This window comes from Ammodytes marinus, assembly GCF_949987685.1.
Source record: "Ammodytes marinus genome assembly, chromosome: 13".
NCBI lineage: Eukaryota > Metazoa > Chordata > Actinopteri > Uranoscopiformes > Ammodytidae > Ammodytes > Ammodytes marinus.
The window spans coordinates 13,524,156-13,545,693 of record NC_137217.1 but is presented as its reverse complement, the minus strand read 5'-3'; the positions used below and the strand labels follow the sequence as shown (position 1 = coordinate 13,545,693).

Genomic DNA, 21,538 nt, shown 5'->3' with positions numbered 1-21,538 from the left:
TTGGTTTTATTTGAGATTCTCAATGAATATGATATCCTAGTGTGCAGTAGTAATTGTAGAAAAATGAATAGGGGTGCACTGATTGCAATTTAGACAAAAGAGTCTAACCTGCCAATGGCAATTTTTTTGCTGATTCAGAATTATTTCCCCCCCATAGAACTATAAAAATAATGTCTATACCTATATATTTTTATAAACATATCATTATTATATTAGGCTAATAATAACAAACATTTTTAGAACATTTCATTCTTTTAATGAAAACCATACTTTAAAACATTGAACATATAGCCTATTAAATAAATTAGTCAACATATTTATACAATTTAGGCCAAGTTAAATAGGTTGTGTCAATCTTTGTCAGTTACTATCATAGATAGTTACTGCTGTTGACTGCAGGGCTGTGAAGCGGCCTAACTTCCTGTTCTTACCTGCTTCAAAATAAAAGTCAACTCGCATTTGGCTAGTAACCGACTTTTATTGTGAAGGCGCACAGGAAATGTTCTGTTTGCACACGCGCTAACTTGACTGCCTTAATGTAAAGGGAGCCGTCTCCTTCCTGTTTTTAACCGTTGGTGAAGTTAGACGCTATAATCTCGCCGCACAAGCACAGATCCCGAGCACACATCTTTCACCAGCCAAAGTGGAGGGTAGACTTAATAACTTACTTGCCTAAGACTACATTCACCCGCATTTGGAGAGTTTTAATGTAGAGCCCTCTAAGCAGTGTTGTGCAGCGCTCCTCTGTGTCTCAAACAGACAGCATCTGCTCATTAGCACTGGTGCGACTGGACTTGTATTCATCATCGCACGTGATCAATTTCAGTAGCAAATGCGATCAAAACTGTCGCACTGTACAGCCCTGGCCATGGTGTCCTGGCATCATAAGCAAACAATTAAGAGACTGCAGAATTCCATGCTATCAAAAGCAATTAGTTTAAAAACAGGAATTTCATTTATATATTTATCATTATTGTCCTCTTGCTTGGTTTAAACACAATCATTTGTATCACTACATTTTGATTTGTTCTAACTGATTTAAACTGATTTTTTTTTAATTTGTATTTTTATTTAATTTTTTTATTTGTATTTTTTTATTTTTTTTATTTATTATTGTCTTGGGTTTTGTTCTTAATTTCTTTGATTGTTTTGCATAGTTTTTTTTTCTCATTTATACATATTGTGTTTTTTTTTTGTGTGCGCGCTTGTGTGCTGATCTGCTAATATTAATATGTAAATGTATTTTGGGTGTGGCTCTATATAAGCCTGTACAGGTTTCTGCCACACCCACACATGTATTTTTTATTTTTTTTACTACATGTTTTTTTTAAATCTATTTTGTATGTGGAATAAAATAAACATAAACATAAACATGTACAGTGCATACAGAACGTATTCACAGCGCTTCACTTCATGTTACAGCCTAGAATAAGGCTGGATTAAATAATTTTTCCTCTGAATTCTACACATAATACCCAATAATGGCAACTTAAAAAAGTGTGTTTGAGATTCTTGAAAATGTATTTAAAAATAAAAAAATTAAAATATAATATGTACATAAGTATTCACAGCCTTTGCTCAATACTTTGTTGTGGCACCGTTGGCAACAATTACAGCCTCAAGTCTTTTGGAATATGAAGCCACAAGCTTGGCACACCTATCTTTGGCCAGTTTCGCCCATTCCTCTTTAGAGAACCTCTCAAGCTCCATCAGGTTGGATGGGGAGCGTCGGTGCACATCCATTTTCAGATCCCTCCAGAGATGTTCAATGGGACTAAAGTCTGGGCTCTGGCTGGGCCACTCTAGGACTTCGATATCTTGGCTGTGTGCTAAGGGTCGTTGTCCTGTTGAAAGATGAGCCATCGCCCCAGTCTGAGATCAAGAGCGCTCTGGAGCAGGTTTTCTTCCAGGATATCTCATTACATCGCTGCATTCATCTTTCCCTATAGTCTCCCAGTTCATGCCGCTGAAAAACATCCCCACAGCAGGATGCTGCCAACACCATGCTTCACTGTGGGGATGGTATTGGTCAGGTGATCCTCCGAACATAACGCTTGGCATTCATGCCAAAGAGTTTGATCTTTGTCTCATCAGACCAGAACATTGTGTTTCTCATGGTCAGAGAGTCTTTCAGGTGCCTTTTGACAAACTCCAGGCGCCACTCTACCATACAGGCCTGATTGGTGGAGTGCTGCAGCCATGGTCATCCTTCTGGAAGGTTCTCCTCTCTCCACAGAGGAACCCTGGAGCTATGTCAGAGTGACCATCGGGTAATTGGCCACCTACCTAACTAAAGCCCTTCTCCCCCGATCACTCAGTTTAGAGGGACGGCCAGCTCTAGGAAGAGTCCTGGTGGTTCCAAACTTCTTCAATTTACGGATGATGGAGGCTACTGTGCTCATTGGGATCTTTAAAGCAGCAGAAATGTTTCAGTACCCTTCCCCAGATCTGTGCCTCGATCTGTGGGACCTTGAATAGACAGGTGTATGCCTTTCCAAATCATGTCCAAACAACTGAATTTCCCACAGGTGGACTCCAACTAAGCTGTAGAAACATCTCAAGCTTGATCGCAATGGCTGTAAATACTTATGTTCAAGTGATGTCTGCAAAAATCTCAAAAAACTTTTTTTAAGTTGTCATTTTTTGTAGAGTTTTGAAAATAAATAAATAATCCAACCTTATCCAGGATGTAACATAACGAAATGTGGAAAAAGTGAAGCGCTGTGAATACTTTCCGTATGCACTGTAACTACTGTTATCAGATAGCAATTTGAATATTGCTAAATCCTAATTGGTGACATCAAAAACAAGACCCGGCCACTTCAGAACCAGTGCAAAGCGCCCAGACAAAAACATGATCACTCAATTGAAACAGTAGCAACTGAACTTTACAAAGACAATATTGTGTTCATGTATGTTCCCCAACCTTTCGGGGACTTTAACTCCTGTAATAATAATTCCACTGTGTAACACTTAGTCCCTTCCTGCTGCTCTCCATGAAACCTGCTGGCCTTTTTTCAGTTCCCCTCTTCTTGCTCCACCTTTCAATAGACCCCACCTGATGTGAGCACCCACCCTGCTGTCAATAGGCTAAACAATCTCATTAGCTGTAATGTCTGACAGGCCTAAAACGCTATCGGCCCTGACACCCAGACCAACAACAGGACTGATTGCATCAAATAACACAATCAGCTCGCTCCCCACGGACAGATTTATGATCCGCGCGTGTGTCCAGGTTTGAGAGCGTGTTGTTTGAAAGCAAATAGCAGTGATCAATCGCCCACTAATCCTTAACACCGCCCAGCAACCACAACGCACAATCAGTGCAATCATCCGTCAAGCCACGGGCCTCATATCAGAAATGTGCTGGGGTCGATGGGCAGCCAGAGAGCTGGATGTATGAGTTGTGTGAGGGTGTTGGGACAAACGATGAGGGCCAATGTAATCTATTGTCTTGTTTTCATAAATTGCAGCAGCTGAGGCCTAGAGAGAGAAGAGGAGGAGAAAGAGCAGGAACCAGGTGAAGAAGGGAGATGGAAGGAATGGTAAAATAGTAAAGACAACAAGTCAAAACGGTGTGGGTAGGTTTTTCATTAGTTCTGTGTCTGTTGGCCAATTGCTGTATCTTTCTCATCACTGAAAACTGAGGCTCTCACCTTTTCCACCCCAGCTGTAGAATCTCAGTAGGTTGTGGATGTGAAGGCATAAGTGAGGGCATGTCACCTGCAGGGGCTGGTTGGCTTAGCTTAGTCAATGTATGCTGCTACGTGTGTAAAAGGGGTACAAGACAATTAGGGCATTGCATATTGTACACATGATGTAATCCTAAGCCTTTATGAAGCATACATCCTCCAAACTTGAGCTTCGTGTTTCATTCAGAAGTGCTCACTTCAAACTATATCACTATATGGAGTTAAAAGGATAAAGGCCACACTTTACTTCAAGTTACATGCCAGGAATGAGAGCAGCTACCCCCCTGTTACACGAGGCATTATAATCCTTATATACACTTATAGAGTAGTTGATATGATGACAGTTTGTACCAATACAGTATAGTCATTAGTCAATGTCTTGTTTTAACATCTTTGGGATATGGACACCATGTGTGCTTCTACAAAGCTTCATAAGAAACCATCCCAGGTTTGTAGAGATACTTAGTCTGGACCAAAGCTATGGACTTTGAGGCGGGACAAGCCATGGAGGTACAGCTTAGCTGATTAAAGTCCAGAATATTGCACACATGTCTCTATCTTCACATTAAAGATAGCAACAACAACAACAACAACAACAACAACAAAACAACACACATGCACAATGAGAACAAAAGTACTGTATCGCAGGTGGAAATCCTTCAATCACTGTCATAAAAATACTTTGCATAATAAATACACACGGTGGAGTTCTGTAAGACAGTGACGGACAGATCATCTATAAACATCAACACACAATCAATGGAAACAAAGAAAGGCCTAGCAAAGGAGAGCTTGATTAGTGATCGACTCAACTTGCCAATTTCAATCCACATAATATTATCATAGACATTTCACTTACAAAAGGTATTGACAGTCACGTCCACTAATATTGATGACATTGGATTCCTTCTGCCAGGATCCTTCTCATACATGAAACCTGCATCTCCTGAAATACAAATTAAGAACACCATAGCTATTTCATGAAAGCAGATATATGAACTCCTTCCATACTGTATACCTGATGCAATTGCACTCAATATTGTACAGCTACAATGCTACCTCAAGAGGGAGACATTTATGCAATTAGGCAGCAGGTGAGGAAGGGAACATGGTTACTGTAGACATACAGTAAGGGATATATGTGTAACTCTTTAAATGAATGTTTTTTCACTTGTAAACTGAAGAAGCAGAATTAATTTGGTTTCAAGCAGTAAGGTGGCTGATGCATTTGTTGGACAGTAGTCTTTTGGCCATCAATGTCAATCAAAACACATCCTATGAAAGTAAAGAATGAATGGGTTAAATTGACTACTTGCCTGTACCATAGTTCAATACAATTGCTTTGACCGTGAAATAGAAATCTATCTATTTAAAGGAATAAAGACTGGAATCTATCTAGCACGCCCCATAAACGAAACTCACAACACGTTCCAGCTCTGCACCATGCAAACGCGCGCGCGCACACACACACACACACACACACACACAAACACACACGTCAATAACCCTGGCGAGGGACACAGCCGTGTGTTAACATTTCTTTTTAATTCAATCCAAGAGTCACATTAACAAGTTATATCATAGCAGTCCCGGACAGACAAATTCAAAGTAGCTTGCAGCAATGACTCTTCATCAAAATGCATTAATAAAATAAAACCTGTTGAGTATAGAAAAAAGACAGGAAGTAAAGCTACAGCGAACAGACAAGGAGTTCAGTTTTTTCTCGGTCCACAGACAATAAGCCATCGGAAAGACACTATCGCTCTTTGAGAGTGCACAAGTCCTTCGTCTTGAGCTCACTGCTGGACAAACTGTGGTAAGCAGGCAGCAGTAGCATAAATACAAGTTTATCTCGCAGGTTTACATTTTCTCAGATCGATAGCAGAAATGAGGTTGACCTCTACTAAGGTATATAAAGAAATGTAAAGGAAAGGAAGTGAGAAAACAGATGGCCCCAATATTTCCATACAGCCCTAATGAGGACGTGTTCTTGATGTAAATATTATTAAATACATTTACATATTTGACTTGCCGTTGAAATATATCAACCTGTAGATGCACAAAAGGTAATAAATAAATACAACTTCATGAAGGGTTACTGTGGCTTAATACATTGCATTATGGGTCAGGTCTTGAAATATCAATTCATTGTTTCAGGTGAAATCACATTCTGCACCTGTTTTTACACAAACAATATGGTTCTTTATACTTACAGGGTTAGTTGTATAATTATTCTCCTGATGTAAAATCACATCACTAAGGAGTACATTTAATACTTATCCATTCCACGGTGCAAATAGCTTTTAGTCATTCAAATCTTGTGGCCAAGTTCTACGAGTTAACAAAGTCATTTCAAGCTACATCATTTCCACAATCTTTAAAACAAAGCAAGAAAGTAGGTCTTAAAAGTGGGTTAAAACTAACCAATCTCGTTTCACAGTACGGAAACAAATGTAGGGCAAGGAACAGCTTCCTTTGATATGAGATCTCTAATTTCCTCTGTGCTCACATTGTCGCTGCAGGATTATGAATGCAAAAACACTTTTTTCATATTAATAGAATATTGTAACCTACAAACGTAACATGCTTTACAGCAATGTGATAAAATAATCTAAAGTGCAAGCACAAATACATTTAAGTTAAAAAGGTAGTAAGGGGAGAAGTACTTAAGATTGTGATATAACATTATGTGCGTACAGTAAACGTACAGTAGAGAGTGTTCAGTGCGATGTGGCCCGTCATGTGGTGGCAGACTTCACCTCAAGGCCTGACAGACTCGCACTACGCTGATTTCAACCTGCTTTGCCTTAAGCGTTAAACATGGAAAAGTCAATGGAGTGATAATTCAGAGAGGATAAAAAGTGTACATTTGAGAACCATGATATCTTCGGAAAAATGTCCACGGGTGACAAAGATTGTCTATACATTCTCTTTTTTTTAGCATAAAAATTCTATAGATTCAAGGCTATCGGTTTCCATAAGAAATCTGCATTTTTGTTTCTTAGCAATCAACTCAGCGATTATTGTCATAATATACCAACGATAAATCTGTACACTGTGTAGGAGGAATACGTCACAGAACAATTGCAGTATATATTACAAAAAGGGAAACAAAAAAGAATGTTGCTCATTTGTCACCATCAATACAATCTGCAGAGGAGATAAGATCACAGATCTTTAGTCATGGCAGTGAAAATAAAAAAATCATTCATATACGTATATCAAATTCACAAAATGTCCCGCATTCGGAATATTCAAAATACATATGTGAACTCTTCAAAAGCATACATCTTGAGAAGGCTTAAGAGATTGTGAAATATTGCTCCACTGAAAGCCGTAACAGGAATACATGTACAATATGCATGGTCATGGAATGTGGCGGGAAATGTGAGGCTCTCCGACACAATGAGGAATTGTAGAAAAAAAAAAAAACACACAAACCATAAGTTGTAAATCCTAATATGATCTGATATCCGTACTGATATCCATAAAGGAAAAAAAACAGGATCAAACCATGAATGCACGGATCCCAAGTACAACTGGCTAAAAACAGATTCCAATGCACTTCAATTCATCTGCTCACGATAGGTATTCCCTTTAGCAATTAGTTGTCTTATAAGATTACATTATAAATAACTGTACATTTTGAGAGAAGTTCCTGCATAATTGAATTTTCATTGCGTGTGCGCTTCCAGACAGAAAGAAGAATAATATGAGCCAAGGATTTGTTGGCAAATGATTGAAATAAGCATTGTGTGTAACACGTTATGTCAACACATGCAAAAGTTGATTGTAATTCATTTAAAATAAAATGTGAAGATAACATTTCTTTATGTCAAATGACTGGGGAAATCTTCTCAATATCAAACACGGTAAGATGATCTTAAAATCAATCATTTAAAAATGGTAAATAAATCACATTTAGTGACAAATATTTTCCCTCCAAATTTCGACCACCATTGGCTAAAACTACGAACAAGGCATACACATCGCCAAAGTGGAAAGTTTGTCTTTTCCAGAGTGGCCCCTCACAAGTGATAACATGTAAAAGGTGCTTGGAATATTTAAAATGTGACTAAGTGAATAAAAATGTCCAAGCACATCTGAAAAAGATTGTGAAGGTCAAATTGACATATGACTGAGGGGCCAGTCTTTAAATATTACAGCCTTCAACACACGCCAGAGCAGTGAGAACTTCAGACGGATGGATGGATATGCTGAGAAAATTGTAAAGATGTCAGAGAAGGGAACTAGTATGACCTTGATTTTAGAATACCTAACATAGCCACCTAACCGTATGTGCTTTCAATGGCCACACATGAGTTTCCCCCTTGTTGCCATTACACCACTGACTGAAAGAAACGACAGTACAAACATGACGAGCGACATTACATCACCCAATGCATTTTTGGTCCACGGTGTGTGATTTCAACACTTAAAAAAGAAAAAAGGATAGTAAGAAAAAAAAGACACTTTTGCTAACCTAACGTAAAAAACTTTGAAGTCCGTGTGAATGACAAAGGACTGGGCAGAAGATTACGGATTTTCTTAGAAAAAAAGACATGCGCGCAACCCAGTCAGTGTCAAAAATGATGACATCATACGAGTTACATTTTTTCATTTTTGTCACTGAACCCTGAGCTAAATCAAATATATCATTGTATTTATACTTATATATAACAGGCTCATATCAGTGATAACCATCAACTCACAGGAACCTGAGTTGACCTCAAATGTGGCTACAGTGGCTAAGCAGTTTAGTCAAACGTAGTCACATAATTGTCACCGGTCCCTCAGGCCTCCCTTCTGTAGATGAATAATCCTCAGTACAGGAGCCCATGCATTCTGCACTTTCAGGTAGAAAGGCAGCTAACATTAAAGAGAAGGAAAAAGGTTAAAGTTGAAAATAAAAAAAGACTCAAATACAAGATTTCACAAAAAAAAAAGTGTTTTCAATGTCCAGGGCTTGTGTTTTTCTGTCTTCCCCTTGTGTTAAAAACATGCACAGTTAGTTTGATGTTGGAGAAGAAAAAAATAAAATAATAATTGCCCCAGGAATTTTCATAAGTGCTTGTCCTTCAAGTATTCAAGCATCGTATCTGAATGGCATTTTCAAAATATTTGCAGTAAAAAAAGAAGAAAAAGAAAAGAAGAAATATCTCACACAATTAACTGTTACAAGGCTGAAAATAATCCCTATTGTACACTAATAATAAAAAATTATAAGGTAAACTGGTTCATTTCTGTATTTGTGGTTAATGAAATGTAGTCCCTTACTAGCTAGCCCCACGCCACACACAACAGCCTCTCACCAGGAGAGGTGTGAGCTCCCTCCCACTACATTTAAACCATTTTAATTGTGTTTCTTGAGGAGTCCATCTATTGTGCCATGGTCATTGGGGCTGAAGTCGGGGCAGATACCGTTAGCTGTTTTGGCGGTGGCAGTGCCTTGCGGGGTTTGGGGAGACGGGCTGCTCTTCCTTTGGTGCGCGTGGCAGGGACTGCTGTGGAGGCAAGCGTTCTCTGTGTACAGGTAGTCCTCTGCAAAGTCTGGGTGCTGCTGCACAAAGCTTCTGAACTTATCTGCGGAGAGACCACAAGGGGGTGCCAGAGACAAAGGCAACATTAAAACAACAGTTTACAAGAGATGGACAGATTGGCCTTAAAACCTCTGTATACCTGGTCTAAAATGAAACAATTTGTGTTAAATAAACAGCTTTTTTACTGTTGAGACTGTTTGACAGGACTGTGTGGCTGTCAAACGGTCGCCATGGCACCAGTGATTTTTTTTATAGAACTTTCGGGGAGAAAACTGCCGTGATTGGTTCAAAATACTTAATGTCTAATCAGGAGAGCACAGCCCACCTTATCTAAACTGAATTTGTGTAAAGTTGATCAAACTTAAATGACAATATCCTTTGGATTGATACATATGTCTAGCTCTTTTCTGATGCTTACTATCATGCAACTAACTCCCCACATTACATATTTAGAAAGATGTTGTTGATTTGTGGTACGGCCCCAGGGGGGGTTGACTTAATTTAGGGTCTTACCAAATGTGGTCTTCCCTGTGTCTTCAGTGTCGATGGCAGTAAACAGACGTGACACACTGAGGTGAGTCACTCCTAAAGCCGTCTTCAGGATAACTGCCAGCTCCCTCTCTGTGATGGCACCGTCCTCCTCTGCCTCAAACATCTGGACAAGATACAACAAAGGACAAATGTCACCTGTGTTTGACTTGACTTTAAGCATGCCACTCTGACTGAGTTTTCATATTAGGAGCCTGTACAATATGGCTGCCCTTTTTCTGAAATGATAGTTATTATAAATTATAAATCTGTGCTAGATTGGTTATGATTAAGGCTTAAACAATTCTGAAAAAAAGCAATTCAAGGAAGAAATATGAAGCTGACACAAACTTGAACTCTTTTGCTTTTCATGCATTCCCAACAACCGATTGGTGGCAATGATGACCCTTGAATGCCCATTTAATCTGATGTTATGAAATGCATATCTGAGCATGAACATGAGGGAGAACAAACAACCATTTAACATGTCAGTACGGTACGCATTATTGATGGTATTTAATTACTGTGCAATGCAAAAAACAAGACGGTAACTTGAATTTTAACATGGTAAATGTCATGCTGATCCTATGAGCAAGGGAAGAAAACTGCTGGTTGGATGAGCGTTAAGCGTGGAAATGAACATACCTTGAAGGCCAATTTCATAGTTTCCAGAGTTTTGGCAGGTCTGCATACGACAGATAAGGCGATCACATATTCTCTGATATCCATGCAGTTATCTTCATGCTGGAAAAAACAAGAGAAAAACAACACGTTATGAAAGATGAAGAGAGAGAATGCGAGCGAGACTCATGTAATTCGCACAAGTAGCTGCAGTTGACTGCTGCTTAGGACATGAACCTATCGCTGCAGTAAAACGTGTTTGTTTGTTTGTGTACTAAACTGCAAATGTATCCCTGAATAAAAAGCAAGTTATTGAATAGCAGGTTTACATTTGCAGGGAACAAAAGCATGACCTATTGCAAAAGACATCAGAATGCAAGTTAGTAAGTAATTGAGAAAGTCTGGGGAGCCAAAGTGCTAGTGCACTATACCCGTCTGTCTATACCTCTTCAAAAAGGGCAAACATGTCTCGCAGCATGTCTGAAACTGGCACATCCAGAAACTGAGCAAAGTCGTCCAAGTTTAGCTTCTGTCCCTCCAGCTTCCTGGCTCGGTTCCCAAAGTCTTGCAAAACCTTCTCCGTGTTGTGGGGTTTTAGCCTGCAAGAGCAAGGTATGCAAACGTAATGATAATAAATGATTTGGTCATAGTGCAAGGACATTTAGAAAGGCCATAATACAAAAATAAAAAGAAACTATCGAGTCATTTTTCAAGACAGTTTTTGTTGTAGTCTGAGTTGTATCAATTCCTCTAAAAAAGACGTCTACTGTAGGTTGTTGTGGTAAAAAATTATATTGAGGTGTTGGCAGAATTTTTTTCCAAATTGTACACATTTTTCCCTCCCCCATTCACAGTCATTGTCACTGCCAACTCCTGAACCAGGGGAGGAAGTGGAGTCATGAGCCTGCTCCAATATACATGGTTGTTGCCAGTGGCATGGAGTTTCACCAAGAACCTGTACTGTGTTTGAAGCTCACACTAGCCCATCAACAAACAACTGACCAACGTGAGTGAATCACTAACAGTGCAGTGACAAACACACTCGCCTAGCTGCATTTGCTGGAATTCACAACAAAGGTACGCTGGTAGAAACTGGATGAGAGTCCATGCTGTGTTTGGTGAGTATGTTTGCCCTGTCACACCTTTCTGCCCCACTTCTCCTTGGTTGTCTTTGAAGGCAGCATTTCACACTGGAAGCTTTGAGTGACTCACCCCAGTCTCCTGACCAGTTTGGCATACTCCAGCAGACAGGTGTCGACTGGCAGTCTCAGCTGGCCTTCTGCCATGGCCAGCTGGCAGTCTTCAAATGAATAGTCAGTGATGGGCACCCCCAGGGCTCTGAGGAGAGCACACAAGAGAGACAATGGGCTGCAAGTCAGTGTGTGCAAATGTGTGCATACAATTTCCAAGTGTCTGGTAGTGTGTATGAACAGCAGCAGTAGGTACAGCCTGTGTGACCTGAGCTCAGCATAGGATATTAAGTTATGGATAACAATGTTGGGAGGTACAGAATTTGATTAATATTCAAGTGCAGGTCTCATATTCAATATGGGATGACATTTATAACCGTACACAATTTACGCTATAGTGCGTGACTTCTGTCACCCCCATGAGGAATTCAGAGGAATTACAACAACACTGTCAACACATCTACATAAGGTACGCCTTCGGTGATGGGGTTTTGTTCCTTTTACTGAACGTCTAGGTTTTTTCTTAGTAGTAGAATCGACAACTGAAACATTTCTTCTTGAGATCCTGCATACTGCAAAATACAGAGTGTGTTTTGTGGAGCTGATAGGCTAAATCAACATTGTGTCAACTCATTTGGAAATGGCTTGAATGTAACCGACATTTGTTCATATGAAAAGGTTACACACTATAGCTTTAATGCTCATGGAGAGGAAACCAAATTAAAATGTTTAAAAAACAGTTTAAATCCAATGTTCATGAACCACACTGAAACAGTGTAGAATTGGTGGTACACGTACAACTCATATCTGCCTGTATAACCTGTACACCACTTTCAGACCAAAGCCACAGTGAGGGACCTGTAGAAAACCCTTCATGTTGTATAAGTGACAAAACTAATAGCTCTAAATTGTCCACTTTGCTTTGTGTGCATTCAAAGTGAGGAACAGCCACATATCATACATTTACTTACTTAGCCAGGATACGTCTCACATTGGTAGCAAAGAGAGCAGGGTTATTTTTCTCCTCCTCTGACGGTGTGTAGATAGGAAGGTACTTCAAGGAGAGAAAAAGTTTTTAATTAAAAGTGTGTATTCACAAAAATAATAATACAGTTTATCTGATTTACGATTGACAAATATATTATTTTATAATTTCAGACTTACCTCGATCACAAACTCGTTGTGCAGCTGGCAGAGGGTCAGCCACAAAATTTCAAACCTGGATAATAAAAAAGGAGCACATCAACAACAATGAATGAATACAGACATAACCAAGTGATTTGTATTGTTTCACGTCATTTAAAAAGGTGTAGTTAGTGATTCTGGAGAACACTTGTTGACAAAATCACTTTTTTTCCAAAATCAGTGAATTTCTCCTCACGTTACCAGTCAGTACTTTATGTATACTTAGAAAAAACATTCTTAATTAATACGCATCATATGCTCTGTAAACTGCAATTTAAACAAAGGGGGCCCACCGTAGCTAGCAACAGGTCTGTTAACATAGCCTAGGCTGGATTATTACCAGGTTTCTCTTCAGCACACACACAGTACAGACAGGTTGTGGATCGCGAAGAGATATTCGCTGATTTTGACAAAAGTTATTTTGTCAACAAGCATTCTCCAGAATTGCTAACTCCACCTTTAAGAACGCAATGCATTTAACTCAATTCAGAGATTTAGAGCAAAGGATATGAAAACATTTCCCAATGTGGTATTTTCATTAAACGTATTGTGACATGTTTCGGAAGAAATGTAACTTCATAATAATACCTGCAAATGCTTGTGTCTGTCTCAGAGATTTAGTCAAAATAGTATATAGTTCTGCTCAGTCGAGCAGGGAACAGCCAACTGTTCTCAGACATAAGAGCATAATGATGGAAGCCAAACTAAAACAGGACATAGTATTCTGAGAACATGGCAGAGAAAGAGAACAAGGACAGTGTGTCTCCTCAAGCCAGAGCTAATCTGCTTCCAGTCTATTTGAGATCTCATTGTAGTTTTTATAAATAGTAGGCTGCATCGGAGCTGTATAATGAATCAGACACAACCTTTACTATGATACATGAAAGTGAGTGTAACATTTTAAAATAACTAAAACAAATATTAAATACACAAATCACTAAGGCTACAGAAAATCTTAATTTCCATTCAATTTCTATTTTAGTTATTTTTTCCCACAAGGTTGAATAATGGTTAATTGTGTGGAGCCAGATGTTGCATGAGTGAATGGTTTCTAACCATTTATTTATTCTAAATTATTTAATCAATAATTTCTGTGATAAATGTTGTGAAGAACACAAACAGCATCACCACAAAATAATAAGTTTAAACATTAATGTGTAATATATGGGTTTATTTTTGTATTTAAATAAAGAAGACATTGAACACAGATACATGTTGTACTGAATTTTAACAGTAAGTGGAAAGTGATACACATCAAAAAATGAAAAAACAAGGGAACTTACGCTCCAGGTCCTTGCCAGGTCCATGTGATGGAGTCCTGTTAAAAGCACATGAAATCAAGACATACTACAAATTAAAATAAAAACTGATATTTAAATATTTATAGGATACATTGTTTAACAAAGGTCTCCTCAACAGAACTCTGCATAGATATTTCTGAATTCAGATTACTGCAAATAGTGGGGAATACCGGTGTCACTGCAGTTCATGTCAACACAGTGAAATTGACTTAGGTTACATTTGTGAAGCATCTAAGCAGCATCTCCTTCAGTACAAGACAGTACAGGTTTGCTGGATTTACTAACAAATCCTTTTCACGGTGTCCCTGGTTAAAAGTGGATTTTCCACCGCCTTACTAAAAACAAGCCTGAGCAATGCTTTGGACTTGCATTTTGAGTCATATCATGATTAATCAGATCCCCAGTCAGGGCATCAGAAAGTTTCTCGGCACGCTTCATTGAATTATTTTCTTAAACGACTGCAACTAAATACACTTCATTGGACTGCGAGTAGTTATCTAGAGAATCAAGAGACCAATCCATACAGAATAGCAGGCACACATGACTTTAATTGACAAACTCAACTTGTATTGAGCAGTAGAACGTGTGACCTTCTGGCAAACACATATTTATTGAAACTTGAACGAGCAAAAAGCTTTCTCAGTCGTCAAAATCACTTTTTTCCCAAATCATTGAAGATATCCTTGCAATCTGCTATCTGTCCATACCAATACAGAGCCTAGGCTCTGTAAATGTTACTAGCTACAGAACAAGCGTTCTCCAGAATCACTGGTTGCTCCTTTAAAGCTTTATATCCTTTTTTCCCCACTTTATTCAATGGTTTACATAGAACTTTTAGCAATTATACAATTCCTGCTGTTAGCTCATCAGCCTAAAGGCTTTTGCACACCGGGCGCGACGCGAATAAACGCAACGTAAAAGCGAATGTTTTGAAATGTGAATTTTGTCGAGTCTCACTTTAAGAAGCGACGTCCCAGAAAAATCAAACTCAGTTCGAAAAAATTAAAAACGCAAATTTGCGATGTGAAATGACGGCGCTGGTGTGGAGGCTTGTATTGACTCTGTATACGTTCGTTAATTAACGGATTAATCGCACGAATAAAATGCGCCCGGTGTGCAAAGGCCTTAATGCATGTTGCATTTAATAAGTGCAAACAGTTAAAACAGACTACAGACCCACACGATATGTATGTATGTGTGGACCGCTGCAGTGGAGTGAAGCATGAGAGCCGGCAATAGTAAACAAAGCACCATGCAGCCATTACTAGTGTGATTGTGCTTTTACCTAAAATGCTGACACTGACATATTTTATATTTCTGATATGTTAGTTTCTAAATTCAAGTTCCGCCTATTAACCGATTGCCAATGCCTTGTTCAATTACCCTACAGTAGGTGGTGACCTGTACTTCCAAATAGGAGCCATGCTTTGAACTCTTATCTGTACTTCTTTTCTAATTTGTTATACAACCATTTCTTTCGCGTGAAGTGTAAACAACTGAGTGCAACTATAAATGCCTTCCAGAAGTCTGAAAATGTGATGTTTGAGCAAACTCGTGGCCCCCCCCTCACTCTGATGGTCGGCTTTTCATACACTCGGAGTAGGCCTACACAGTTTTGATTTCACACAACTTCAGATAATACATCCTACAAAATAGTCCACACAGACACAACCATCAGAGCTTCAGAAATTGCCCAATGCGGTAAGGATCACCACACGGATCTCATTGTGTATGGAAATCTGCTGAGTTTGCGAAATGCTCCTGCATAACTCGGAACAATTTCTACTTCATGGATACTATAAATATGTATCTGCAATATGTTTCTTATCACCATGTGACCGGCAAAATCTTTATCTAGTTGCTGAGTGAGACTGGCAGAATGCCAGGTGGGCTACAGGACATCATGCATAACATACCTACAGACACAGCAAAATGGAGCATGTACATTTAAATATTGCAGGCCCTTCCATGTGATCCAATCTCCTACCACTTACACTATTTGGTTTTGAATTCAACTTAGCATAATATGCACTCCCCATATGTTGATGATGTATACATGTTCTCTGAAGCGTATAATACAATCTGAACACTGGCAGTGGGCCACTGATTCATCTTCATGCAAACAAGTGTTTGAACAATAATGTTTATATTTTGTCACACAGTTAGCCACAGTTAGGAGATATATTAGATAGATTTTTCAACATGTATTTAGGTCATTAAGGTGTGTATCAAATCTCACCATCTTATTAGGGTAACGAATCACCACAGGCTGCACTGGTACAGCTGGGATGAAGGCCCCTGCAAGAGTCAAAAAGAAATAAAATATATATTTCAATTCAAAGTATCTGCATAAACAATGAACTGGGTATTGGGAAGAAGAGCACATACATTTGAACACAAATTACTTTTGACAAATTGCTCCCAAAATAAAAATGTTCTGTCAGCCAAAAAGCACCATTATTTATTCATCTTCCAAATAAAGTCCCATCAGTCATAAATGCATCCAATCGCACAACCCTATTTCATACTTGTGTGTGTTATGTATACCAGAAATGTTTTCTTCTGGAAAGTCAGTAACAAACTCAATGTCAGACAAGGTTGAGTTGGAAATATCAGTGCATGCTGCTATGAGTAAACAGCTGGCAGCATGACTTCAAAGGCAGAGAGAGAGAGATAGAGCAGAGAGAGCAGAGAGAGAGAGAGAGAGAGCGAGAGAGAGGAAAGCTGAATTTGAAGTAAATTGATGGCAGAAGAAGCTTTACCTGGCTTAAAGGTGATTAGGCAGGATCGATTGGTGCATGTTCCCTCTGGAAAAATCATGATCTGTAGAACACAAGACATGGTTCACATGTTAGAGAAAAAACAACTGCCACCATAGATGTTGATTTCAAATAATGTCAGTTAATGTTGGCATCAGATGCTGTTGTGTGTGCGTAGTATGTGTGCCTACAACTGCATAGTATGTGTGCCTACAACTGCATATGCGAGGGTGCAGAATCATTGTTCCATCAATTTACCTGAGGCCATTCCCCTCCAGAGTGCGCTCTGCGTTTGATCTCCTCTACAGTCTTCTTTCTGGAGTCCTGGTCTGACCGCGACACAAACACTGGCCTGATGTACTTTATCAAAGCTACGAGCGGAGAAAAGCAAACGGGAGAGAAAATACTAATGAATACAGAGGCAGTTTTTCTTTTTTTATATCCAAGCAACAAAAGTGTCACCGACTGATCTATATCCACTGCATTTAGTGGTTTAACGGATTGGGAGGGGGGAACTCTCACTCAGACCTTTAGGTGGAGTCAGGGATTCTGGAGAATGCTTGTTGTCAAAATCACTTTGACAAAATCAGTAAATATCTTCTCACAATTCGCTATCTGTCCGCACTTTTTTTTTTTTTTTTACTGTTAATACACAGCCTTGGTAGACTGGTATGTAAATAAAGTGTATGTGAGCAAAGGGGCCCACTGTAGCTAGCAACATGCCCATTTACAGAGCGCAGGTTGTGATTTGACACTGGATCTATTTTTAGTGCACAAACAGTACGGAAAGGTAGTAGATAATTTTGACAAAAAGTGACGTTGATAACAAGCATTGTTCAGAATCGCTGACTCAGCCTTAAAGTTGGTAAGACAGTCAATGTCTGTATTGCCTCAAACAACATATGTTTTTGGAATGGAAATATCATCATTCATTGAAAACAATCTGATACATTTGTAACACAATCTGTACTGGCTAAGAAAAGGCCAGCTAGGGAGGGAATCAAAGCTCCTCTTTACCTTTGCTACCACTTTAACGCCTTAAACAAAGCACTCGATGTTAATCACTCCAAATGTGGTCGTACTGAAAATTCCCTGTTAATGTGACATTTATATGAGTGTACTGTTGAATAGAAAGCCTGCTATATGGATACATTACTGAAACTACTGTAGCTAAGGGCAAAACATTAGAGACAGAGAGAGAGAGAGAGAGAGAGAGAGATTGAGCTTTATTTTATAGTTTTGCTTCTTAGAGCAATCATTACTGACTTTATTTTAGAATGACTATAGCAGCCGACCCGCTGATAAGACTACGAGAGCCTCAGTTTTTGTTTGTTTAACTTGGTCATGTGTTTCTCAATGCTGGCTGCATTAGTCAGTTGAGTCTCACATTGTGGATCACAATTGCAAGAAATGTCTGGCTTCACTCTACAATTCCGGGCTAGAAATAATGTAGTTACAGGCCATGTTGACAATCCTGTCAGGGATTTGGAGGCCAATTTAAGAAAGCCAACTGACAGAGCAATAAACAACAACAGCAGAAGCAGCAGACTCTGGAAATGTTGTTTGGGCTGATGTGAAGGCCAATCCATGCACGACTGCTGAGTGCGGCTCTGGTATTCTTGACGTAACAATCATCATCCCTATGCTCGTATACGATTTCCCGGGAACTTGGACTTAAAGAGTAATGGCAGACAGGAACATCCTGTGTTTCCCCAATGGGACTATATCAACGTTTACTTTGCTTCATCATCGTCATATGACATTATTAATTGAACACTTGTGGGATCAGCTTGGGCGTGCCAGAGTGACCAACACAACCCCAGTGGCTGACTTATGACAAACCCTGGTTGAAGAATGGGATGGCATTCCACAGCAGTGTGTGAACAAGGTGGTGACCAGCATGAGGAGGATCTGCCAGGCTGTTGTGTGCCGCTGTCCTTACTTGTGCTAAGTTTAGATTTGCATGGGTTTGGTGGCTGCTGGGAGCATTTCTTTCTGTACATTGTAACAAAGCCATGGTTGTGGTTTGTGGCCGGAAGACAGACAATCAAAAGAAAAAGACACGCAAAAGTTCAAGTGAGTGTGGGAAAAATCAGATTAAGAAATAAGCGAGTGATGCCATGAGAAGAAGACATTGATTTAAACTGTGAGCCGTGTGTGGACCGGAAGGGATTAGGGCTCTAGCTAGTGTCCTGAGAGATACTCTGCACACGTCACAGTGGCTGATTAGGTCTAATTCTGGATTCCACTTGCTTCGCCAAGAATTGGTGCCTGGTTCCTACTGCAAGGCCAAGGGGACTAGGCAAACTGAAGTTTAACCGACACTTTAGTTGATAATCTTGTTGACAATAATGAAAATTTGCCAGTGAGTCAATGTGTAAACAATGTGGTCAAAATCCTGCAGGACAAGCAGCAGGACTGCAGTAACTCTGCAAGCTTTGCTCAGCATGGAGGTAACAAAGTGGCTAATTACAGACTTGGCAGGCAGAGTAGGATGAGGAGAAAGGATGGCTAAAATAACACACACACTTAACCTTTTACTGTTGGTTCTACAGCCAGGAGCAAAGGGCAAGTGCCTAAACTGGCAACTAGAAAGGGTAAGGTGTTACCGACTGCAACTGAGCGGGGTGTACTCAACCTCTGCATTTGGCCTTAGGTCACCAGGGTAAGTTCTGCTTCCACTACAACAAGTCATTTGTCTTGTTTGTGTGTTTACATATTTACTGGTTTACCACGACTGTGAACATTATCCTACATTACCCCATAGCTTACAACGAAATACAAAATTATTCTGTAGTGTGGTTTTGCATGCCTCAGACCTCATGACAACACAGTGGATGTGCATGTTAACTAAATCTTCCCTGGAACCCAGATGTGGTTGAAAAGGTTTGAATAATAGTAAAGATGTGCGATAAATCAAAATGCGTATACATTTGTTAGGACGATGTTAAAAATAGAAAATCGCGAAATATCAATCTCTTTAAGTAGGGTAAATACGGTTGCCTGCAGCTCTCTCGGCCCCTTGTTTCTGGGCTCCCATCCCCTCCCCCGAATAGCTCTCTGTCTCTGACACACCCACTAGCAGGGAAATATCAACATGGCAGCGTGTACAGGAAAAATGAAGGATTTAGTTCATGATTCAGTTCCTAAAAAGGGCACCTTCACCTCCGTGTCAAAATGTTTCGGGTTTGAGGCTTCTGACAACGAGCAAACCACTTTGTGTTGCGTTTCAATGCAAGCTGCTGCTACACTTGACCACTATAACGTTAGCTTTAAAACCCAAATTACAAAGCAGGTCATTTAAATGGCGTCATTTTCACACAGAACCCCATACGACAAGAAATGGCCCAAGTGGAAACACATTATAGAGGTGGTGTCGTGTCATATTGCCAAAGACAGTGGCCTACAATAGAGAAGGTTTGGTTCATTCACTGAAGGGGAAGTGTTTTCTTCAGGGATGCAATATATTCTTTTCCAAGAGGCACTGAGGCACTTTTATTGATTTTACAAATAGTGACAGCTAGTTTTGCACCTCATTCATTTATCTTGGTTTAAGATAGAGGAACCTTTTACTTATTTATTTTTTTATAAGAAGTTTGATGAAAATTAGGTTGGCACTTCATTTATCCCCTTAGGAGGATTTATCTTTGTTTGTTCAAGATGAACCTAATTCAAAATGGGTTAGTTTTTGTTAAGCTATGTTTGCATGTTTGTTTGGTCACTATCTTTTGTAGTTTGAAAAAAAGATATATATTAACCCATTGATGCCTAATGCTGCGCAATGAAACTGTTAACAGAATTTAGTTTGCTTTATGATTGTATAATATTTTAATGCACAATACATGCTTTCTGGCTGTTGAACTTTGTCCCACTAACCAAAGTGTTTTGCTTCAAGTTGTTGCTTTAGCCTTGAAGAAGAAACTGCCTAATAAGATTTTGGCCCATACAGAGGTATGACGCATTCATGTGCACAGTAAGAAAAGACTCCCTAAATTTCCCATATCCTGTTATCTGCCTAATTAAAAACATTTCTGCTTTCGCCAGCAAAACGGGCTGGACACACCAAACCTAGTATGTGTTTGCGCACACACCACCTTCTCTTGCATATAATCTCTGTACACTGTTCATTCGATGTATTCAATCATGTACGCCCATTTGTGATACATGTTGTTTGACCCTTGCATGCTGTTTGCAAGTAAATTCACCTGCTTCCAAGAAGGCCTGACTCAGTTTCAATTATTCAAACACTTGGGTAGTTTGATGAAATAATTCTAGTAACAAATGGTCCTTCGAGTTGCCGGATCCAACATCTTCTTCTCTGGACAAGAAGAGCCTGCACCGTGCACGGGGGAGTCCAAGATCTCTCGACAAAAGACCTCCAGTAAACAGAGCTACAAAAGAGGCTGTCTGCAGACTCTACTTGGACGGAGGAGGGGTGACGGAATCCAGAGCCTGAGCGAGTCGAGGCTTTCTTGAAATCAGGTGAATATAAACAGCTGATTTTGTTTTGTCCAGGAATTAGGAATTCCTTTGTTTTATGTATTAGGTAGATAAACTAGTTTATGAAGCAGTATTTCTCATGGTTTTACCGTAAGGGAGAATAACTGATCGTAGTGTTTGGGAAAATGCACTAAAGAGAAAAATATTTCAACCTGTAGTGTTTGGGGAGATGCACTAGAGACAAACCTATCTCAACCTGTAGTGTTTGGGGAGATGCACTAG

The 21,538-nt window shown here is 39.5% G+C and overlaps 1 protein-coding gene across 2 annotated transcripts in view; it reads right to left on the bottom strand.

The window, feature by feature from the left end:
- Positions 1-8,668: 8,668 nt before the first annotated feature.
- Positions 8,669-21,538, bottom strand: part of LOC307259141 (lysophosphatidylcholine acyltransferase 1) — a 28,681-nt gene continuing 15,811 nt past the window's right edge. For both annotated transcript variants that reach the window (XM_080038879.1, XM_080038880.1), the window contains 11 exons: positions 17,075-17,187; positions 16,820-16,880; positions 16,297-16,355; positions 14,040-14,074; positions 12,736-12,790; positions 12,543-12,625; positions 11,594-11,719; positions 10,827-10,980; positions 10,406-10,504; positions 9,746-9,887; positions 8,669-9,275 (listed from right to left, as the gene is read on the bottom strand). In XM_080038879.1, the coding sequence (XP_079895005.1) occupies positions 9,046-9,275; positions 9,746-9,887; positions 10,406-10,504; positions 10,827-10,980; positions 11,594-11,719; positions 12,543-12,625; positions 12,736-12,790; positions 14,040-14,074; positions 16,297-16,355; positions 16,820-16,880; positions 17,075-17,187 (1,157 nt within the window). In that variant the 3' untranslated portion in view covers positions 8,669-9,045. The remainder of the gene's footprint in view (positions 9,276-9,745; positions 9,888-10,405; positions 10,505-10,826; positions 10,981-11,593; positions 11,720-12,542; positions 12,626-12,735; positions 12,791-14,039; positions 14,075-16,296; positions 16,356-16,819; positions 16,881-17,074; positions 17,188-21,538) is intronic.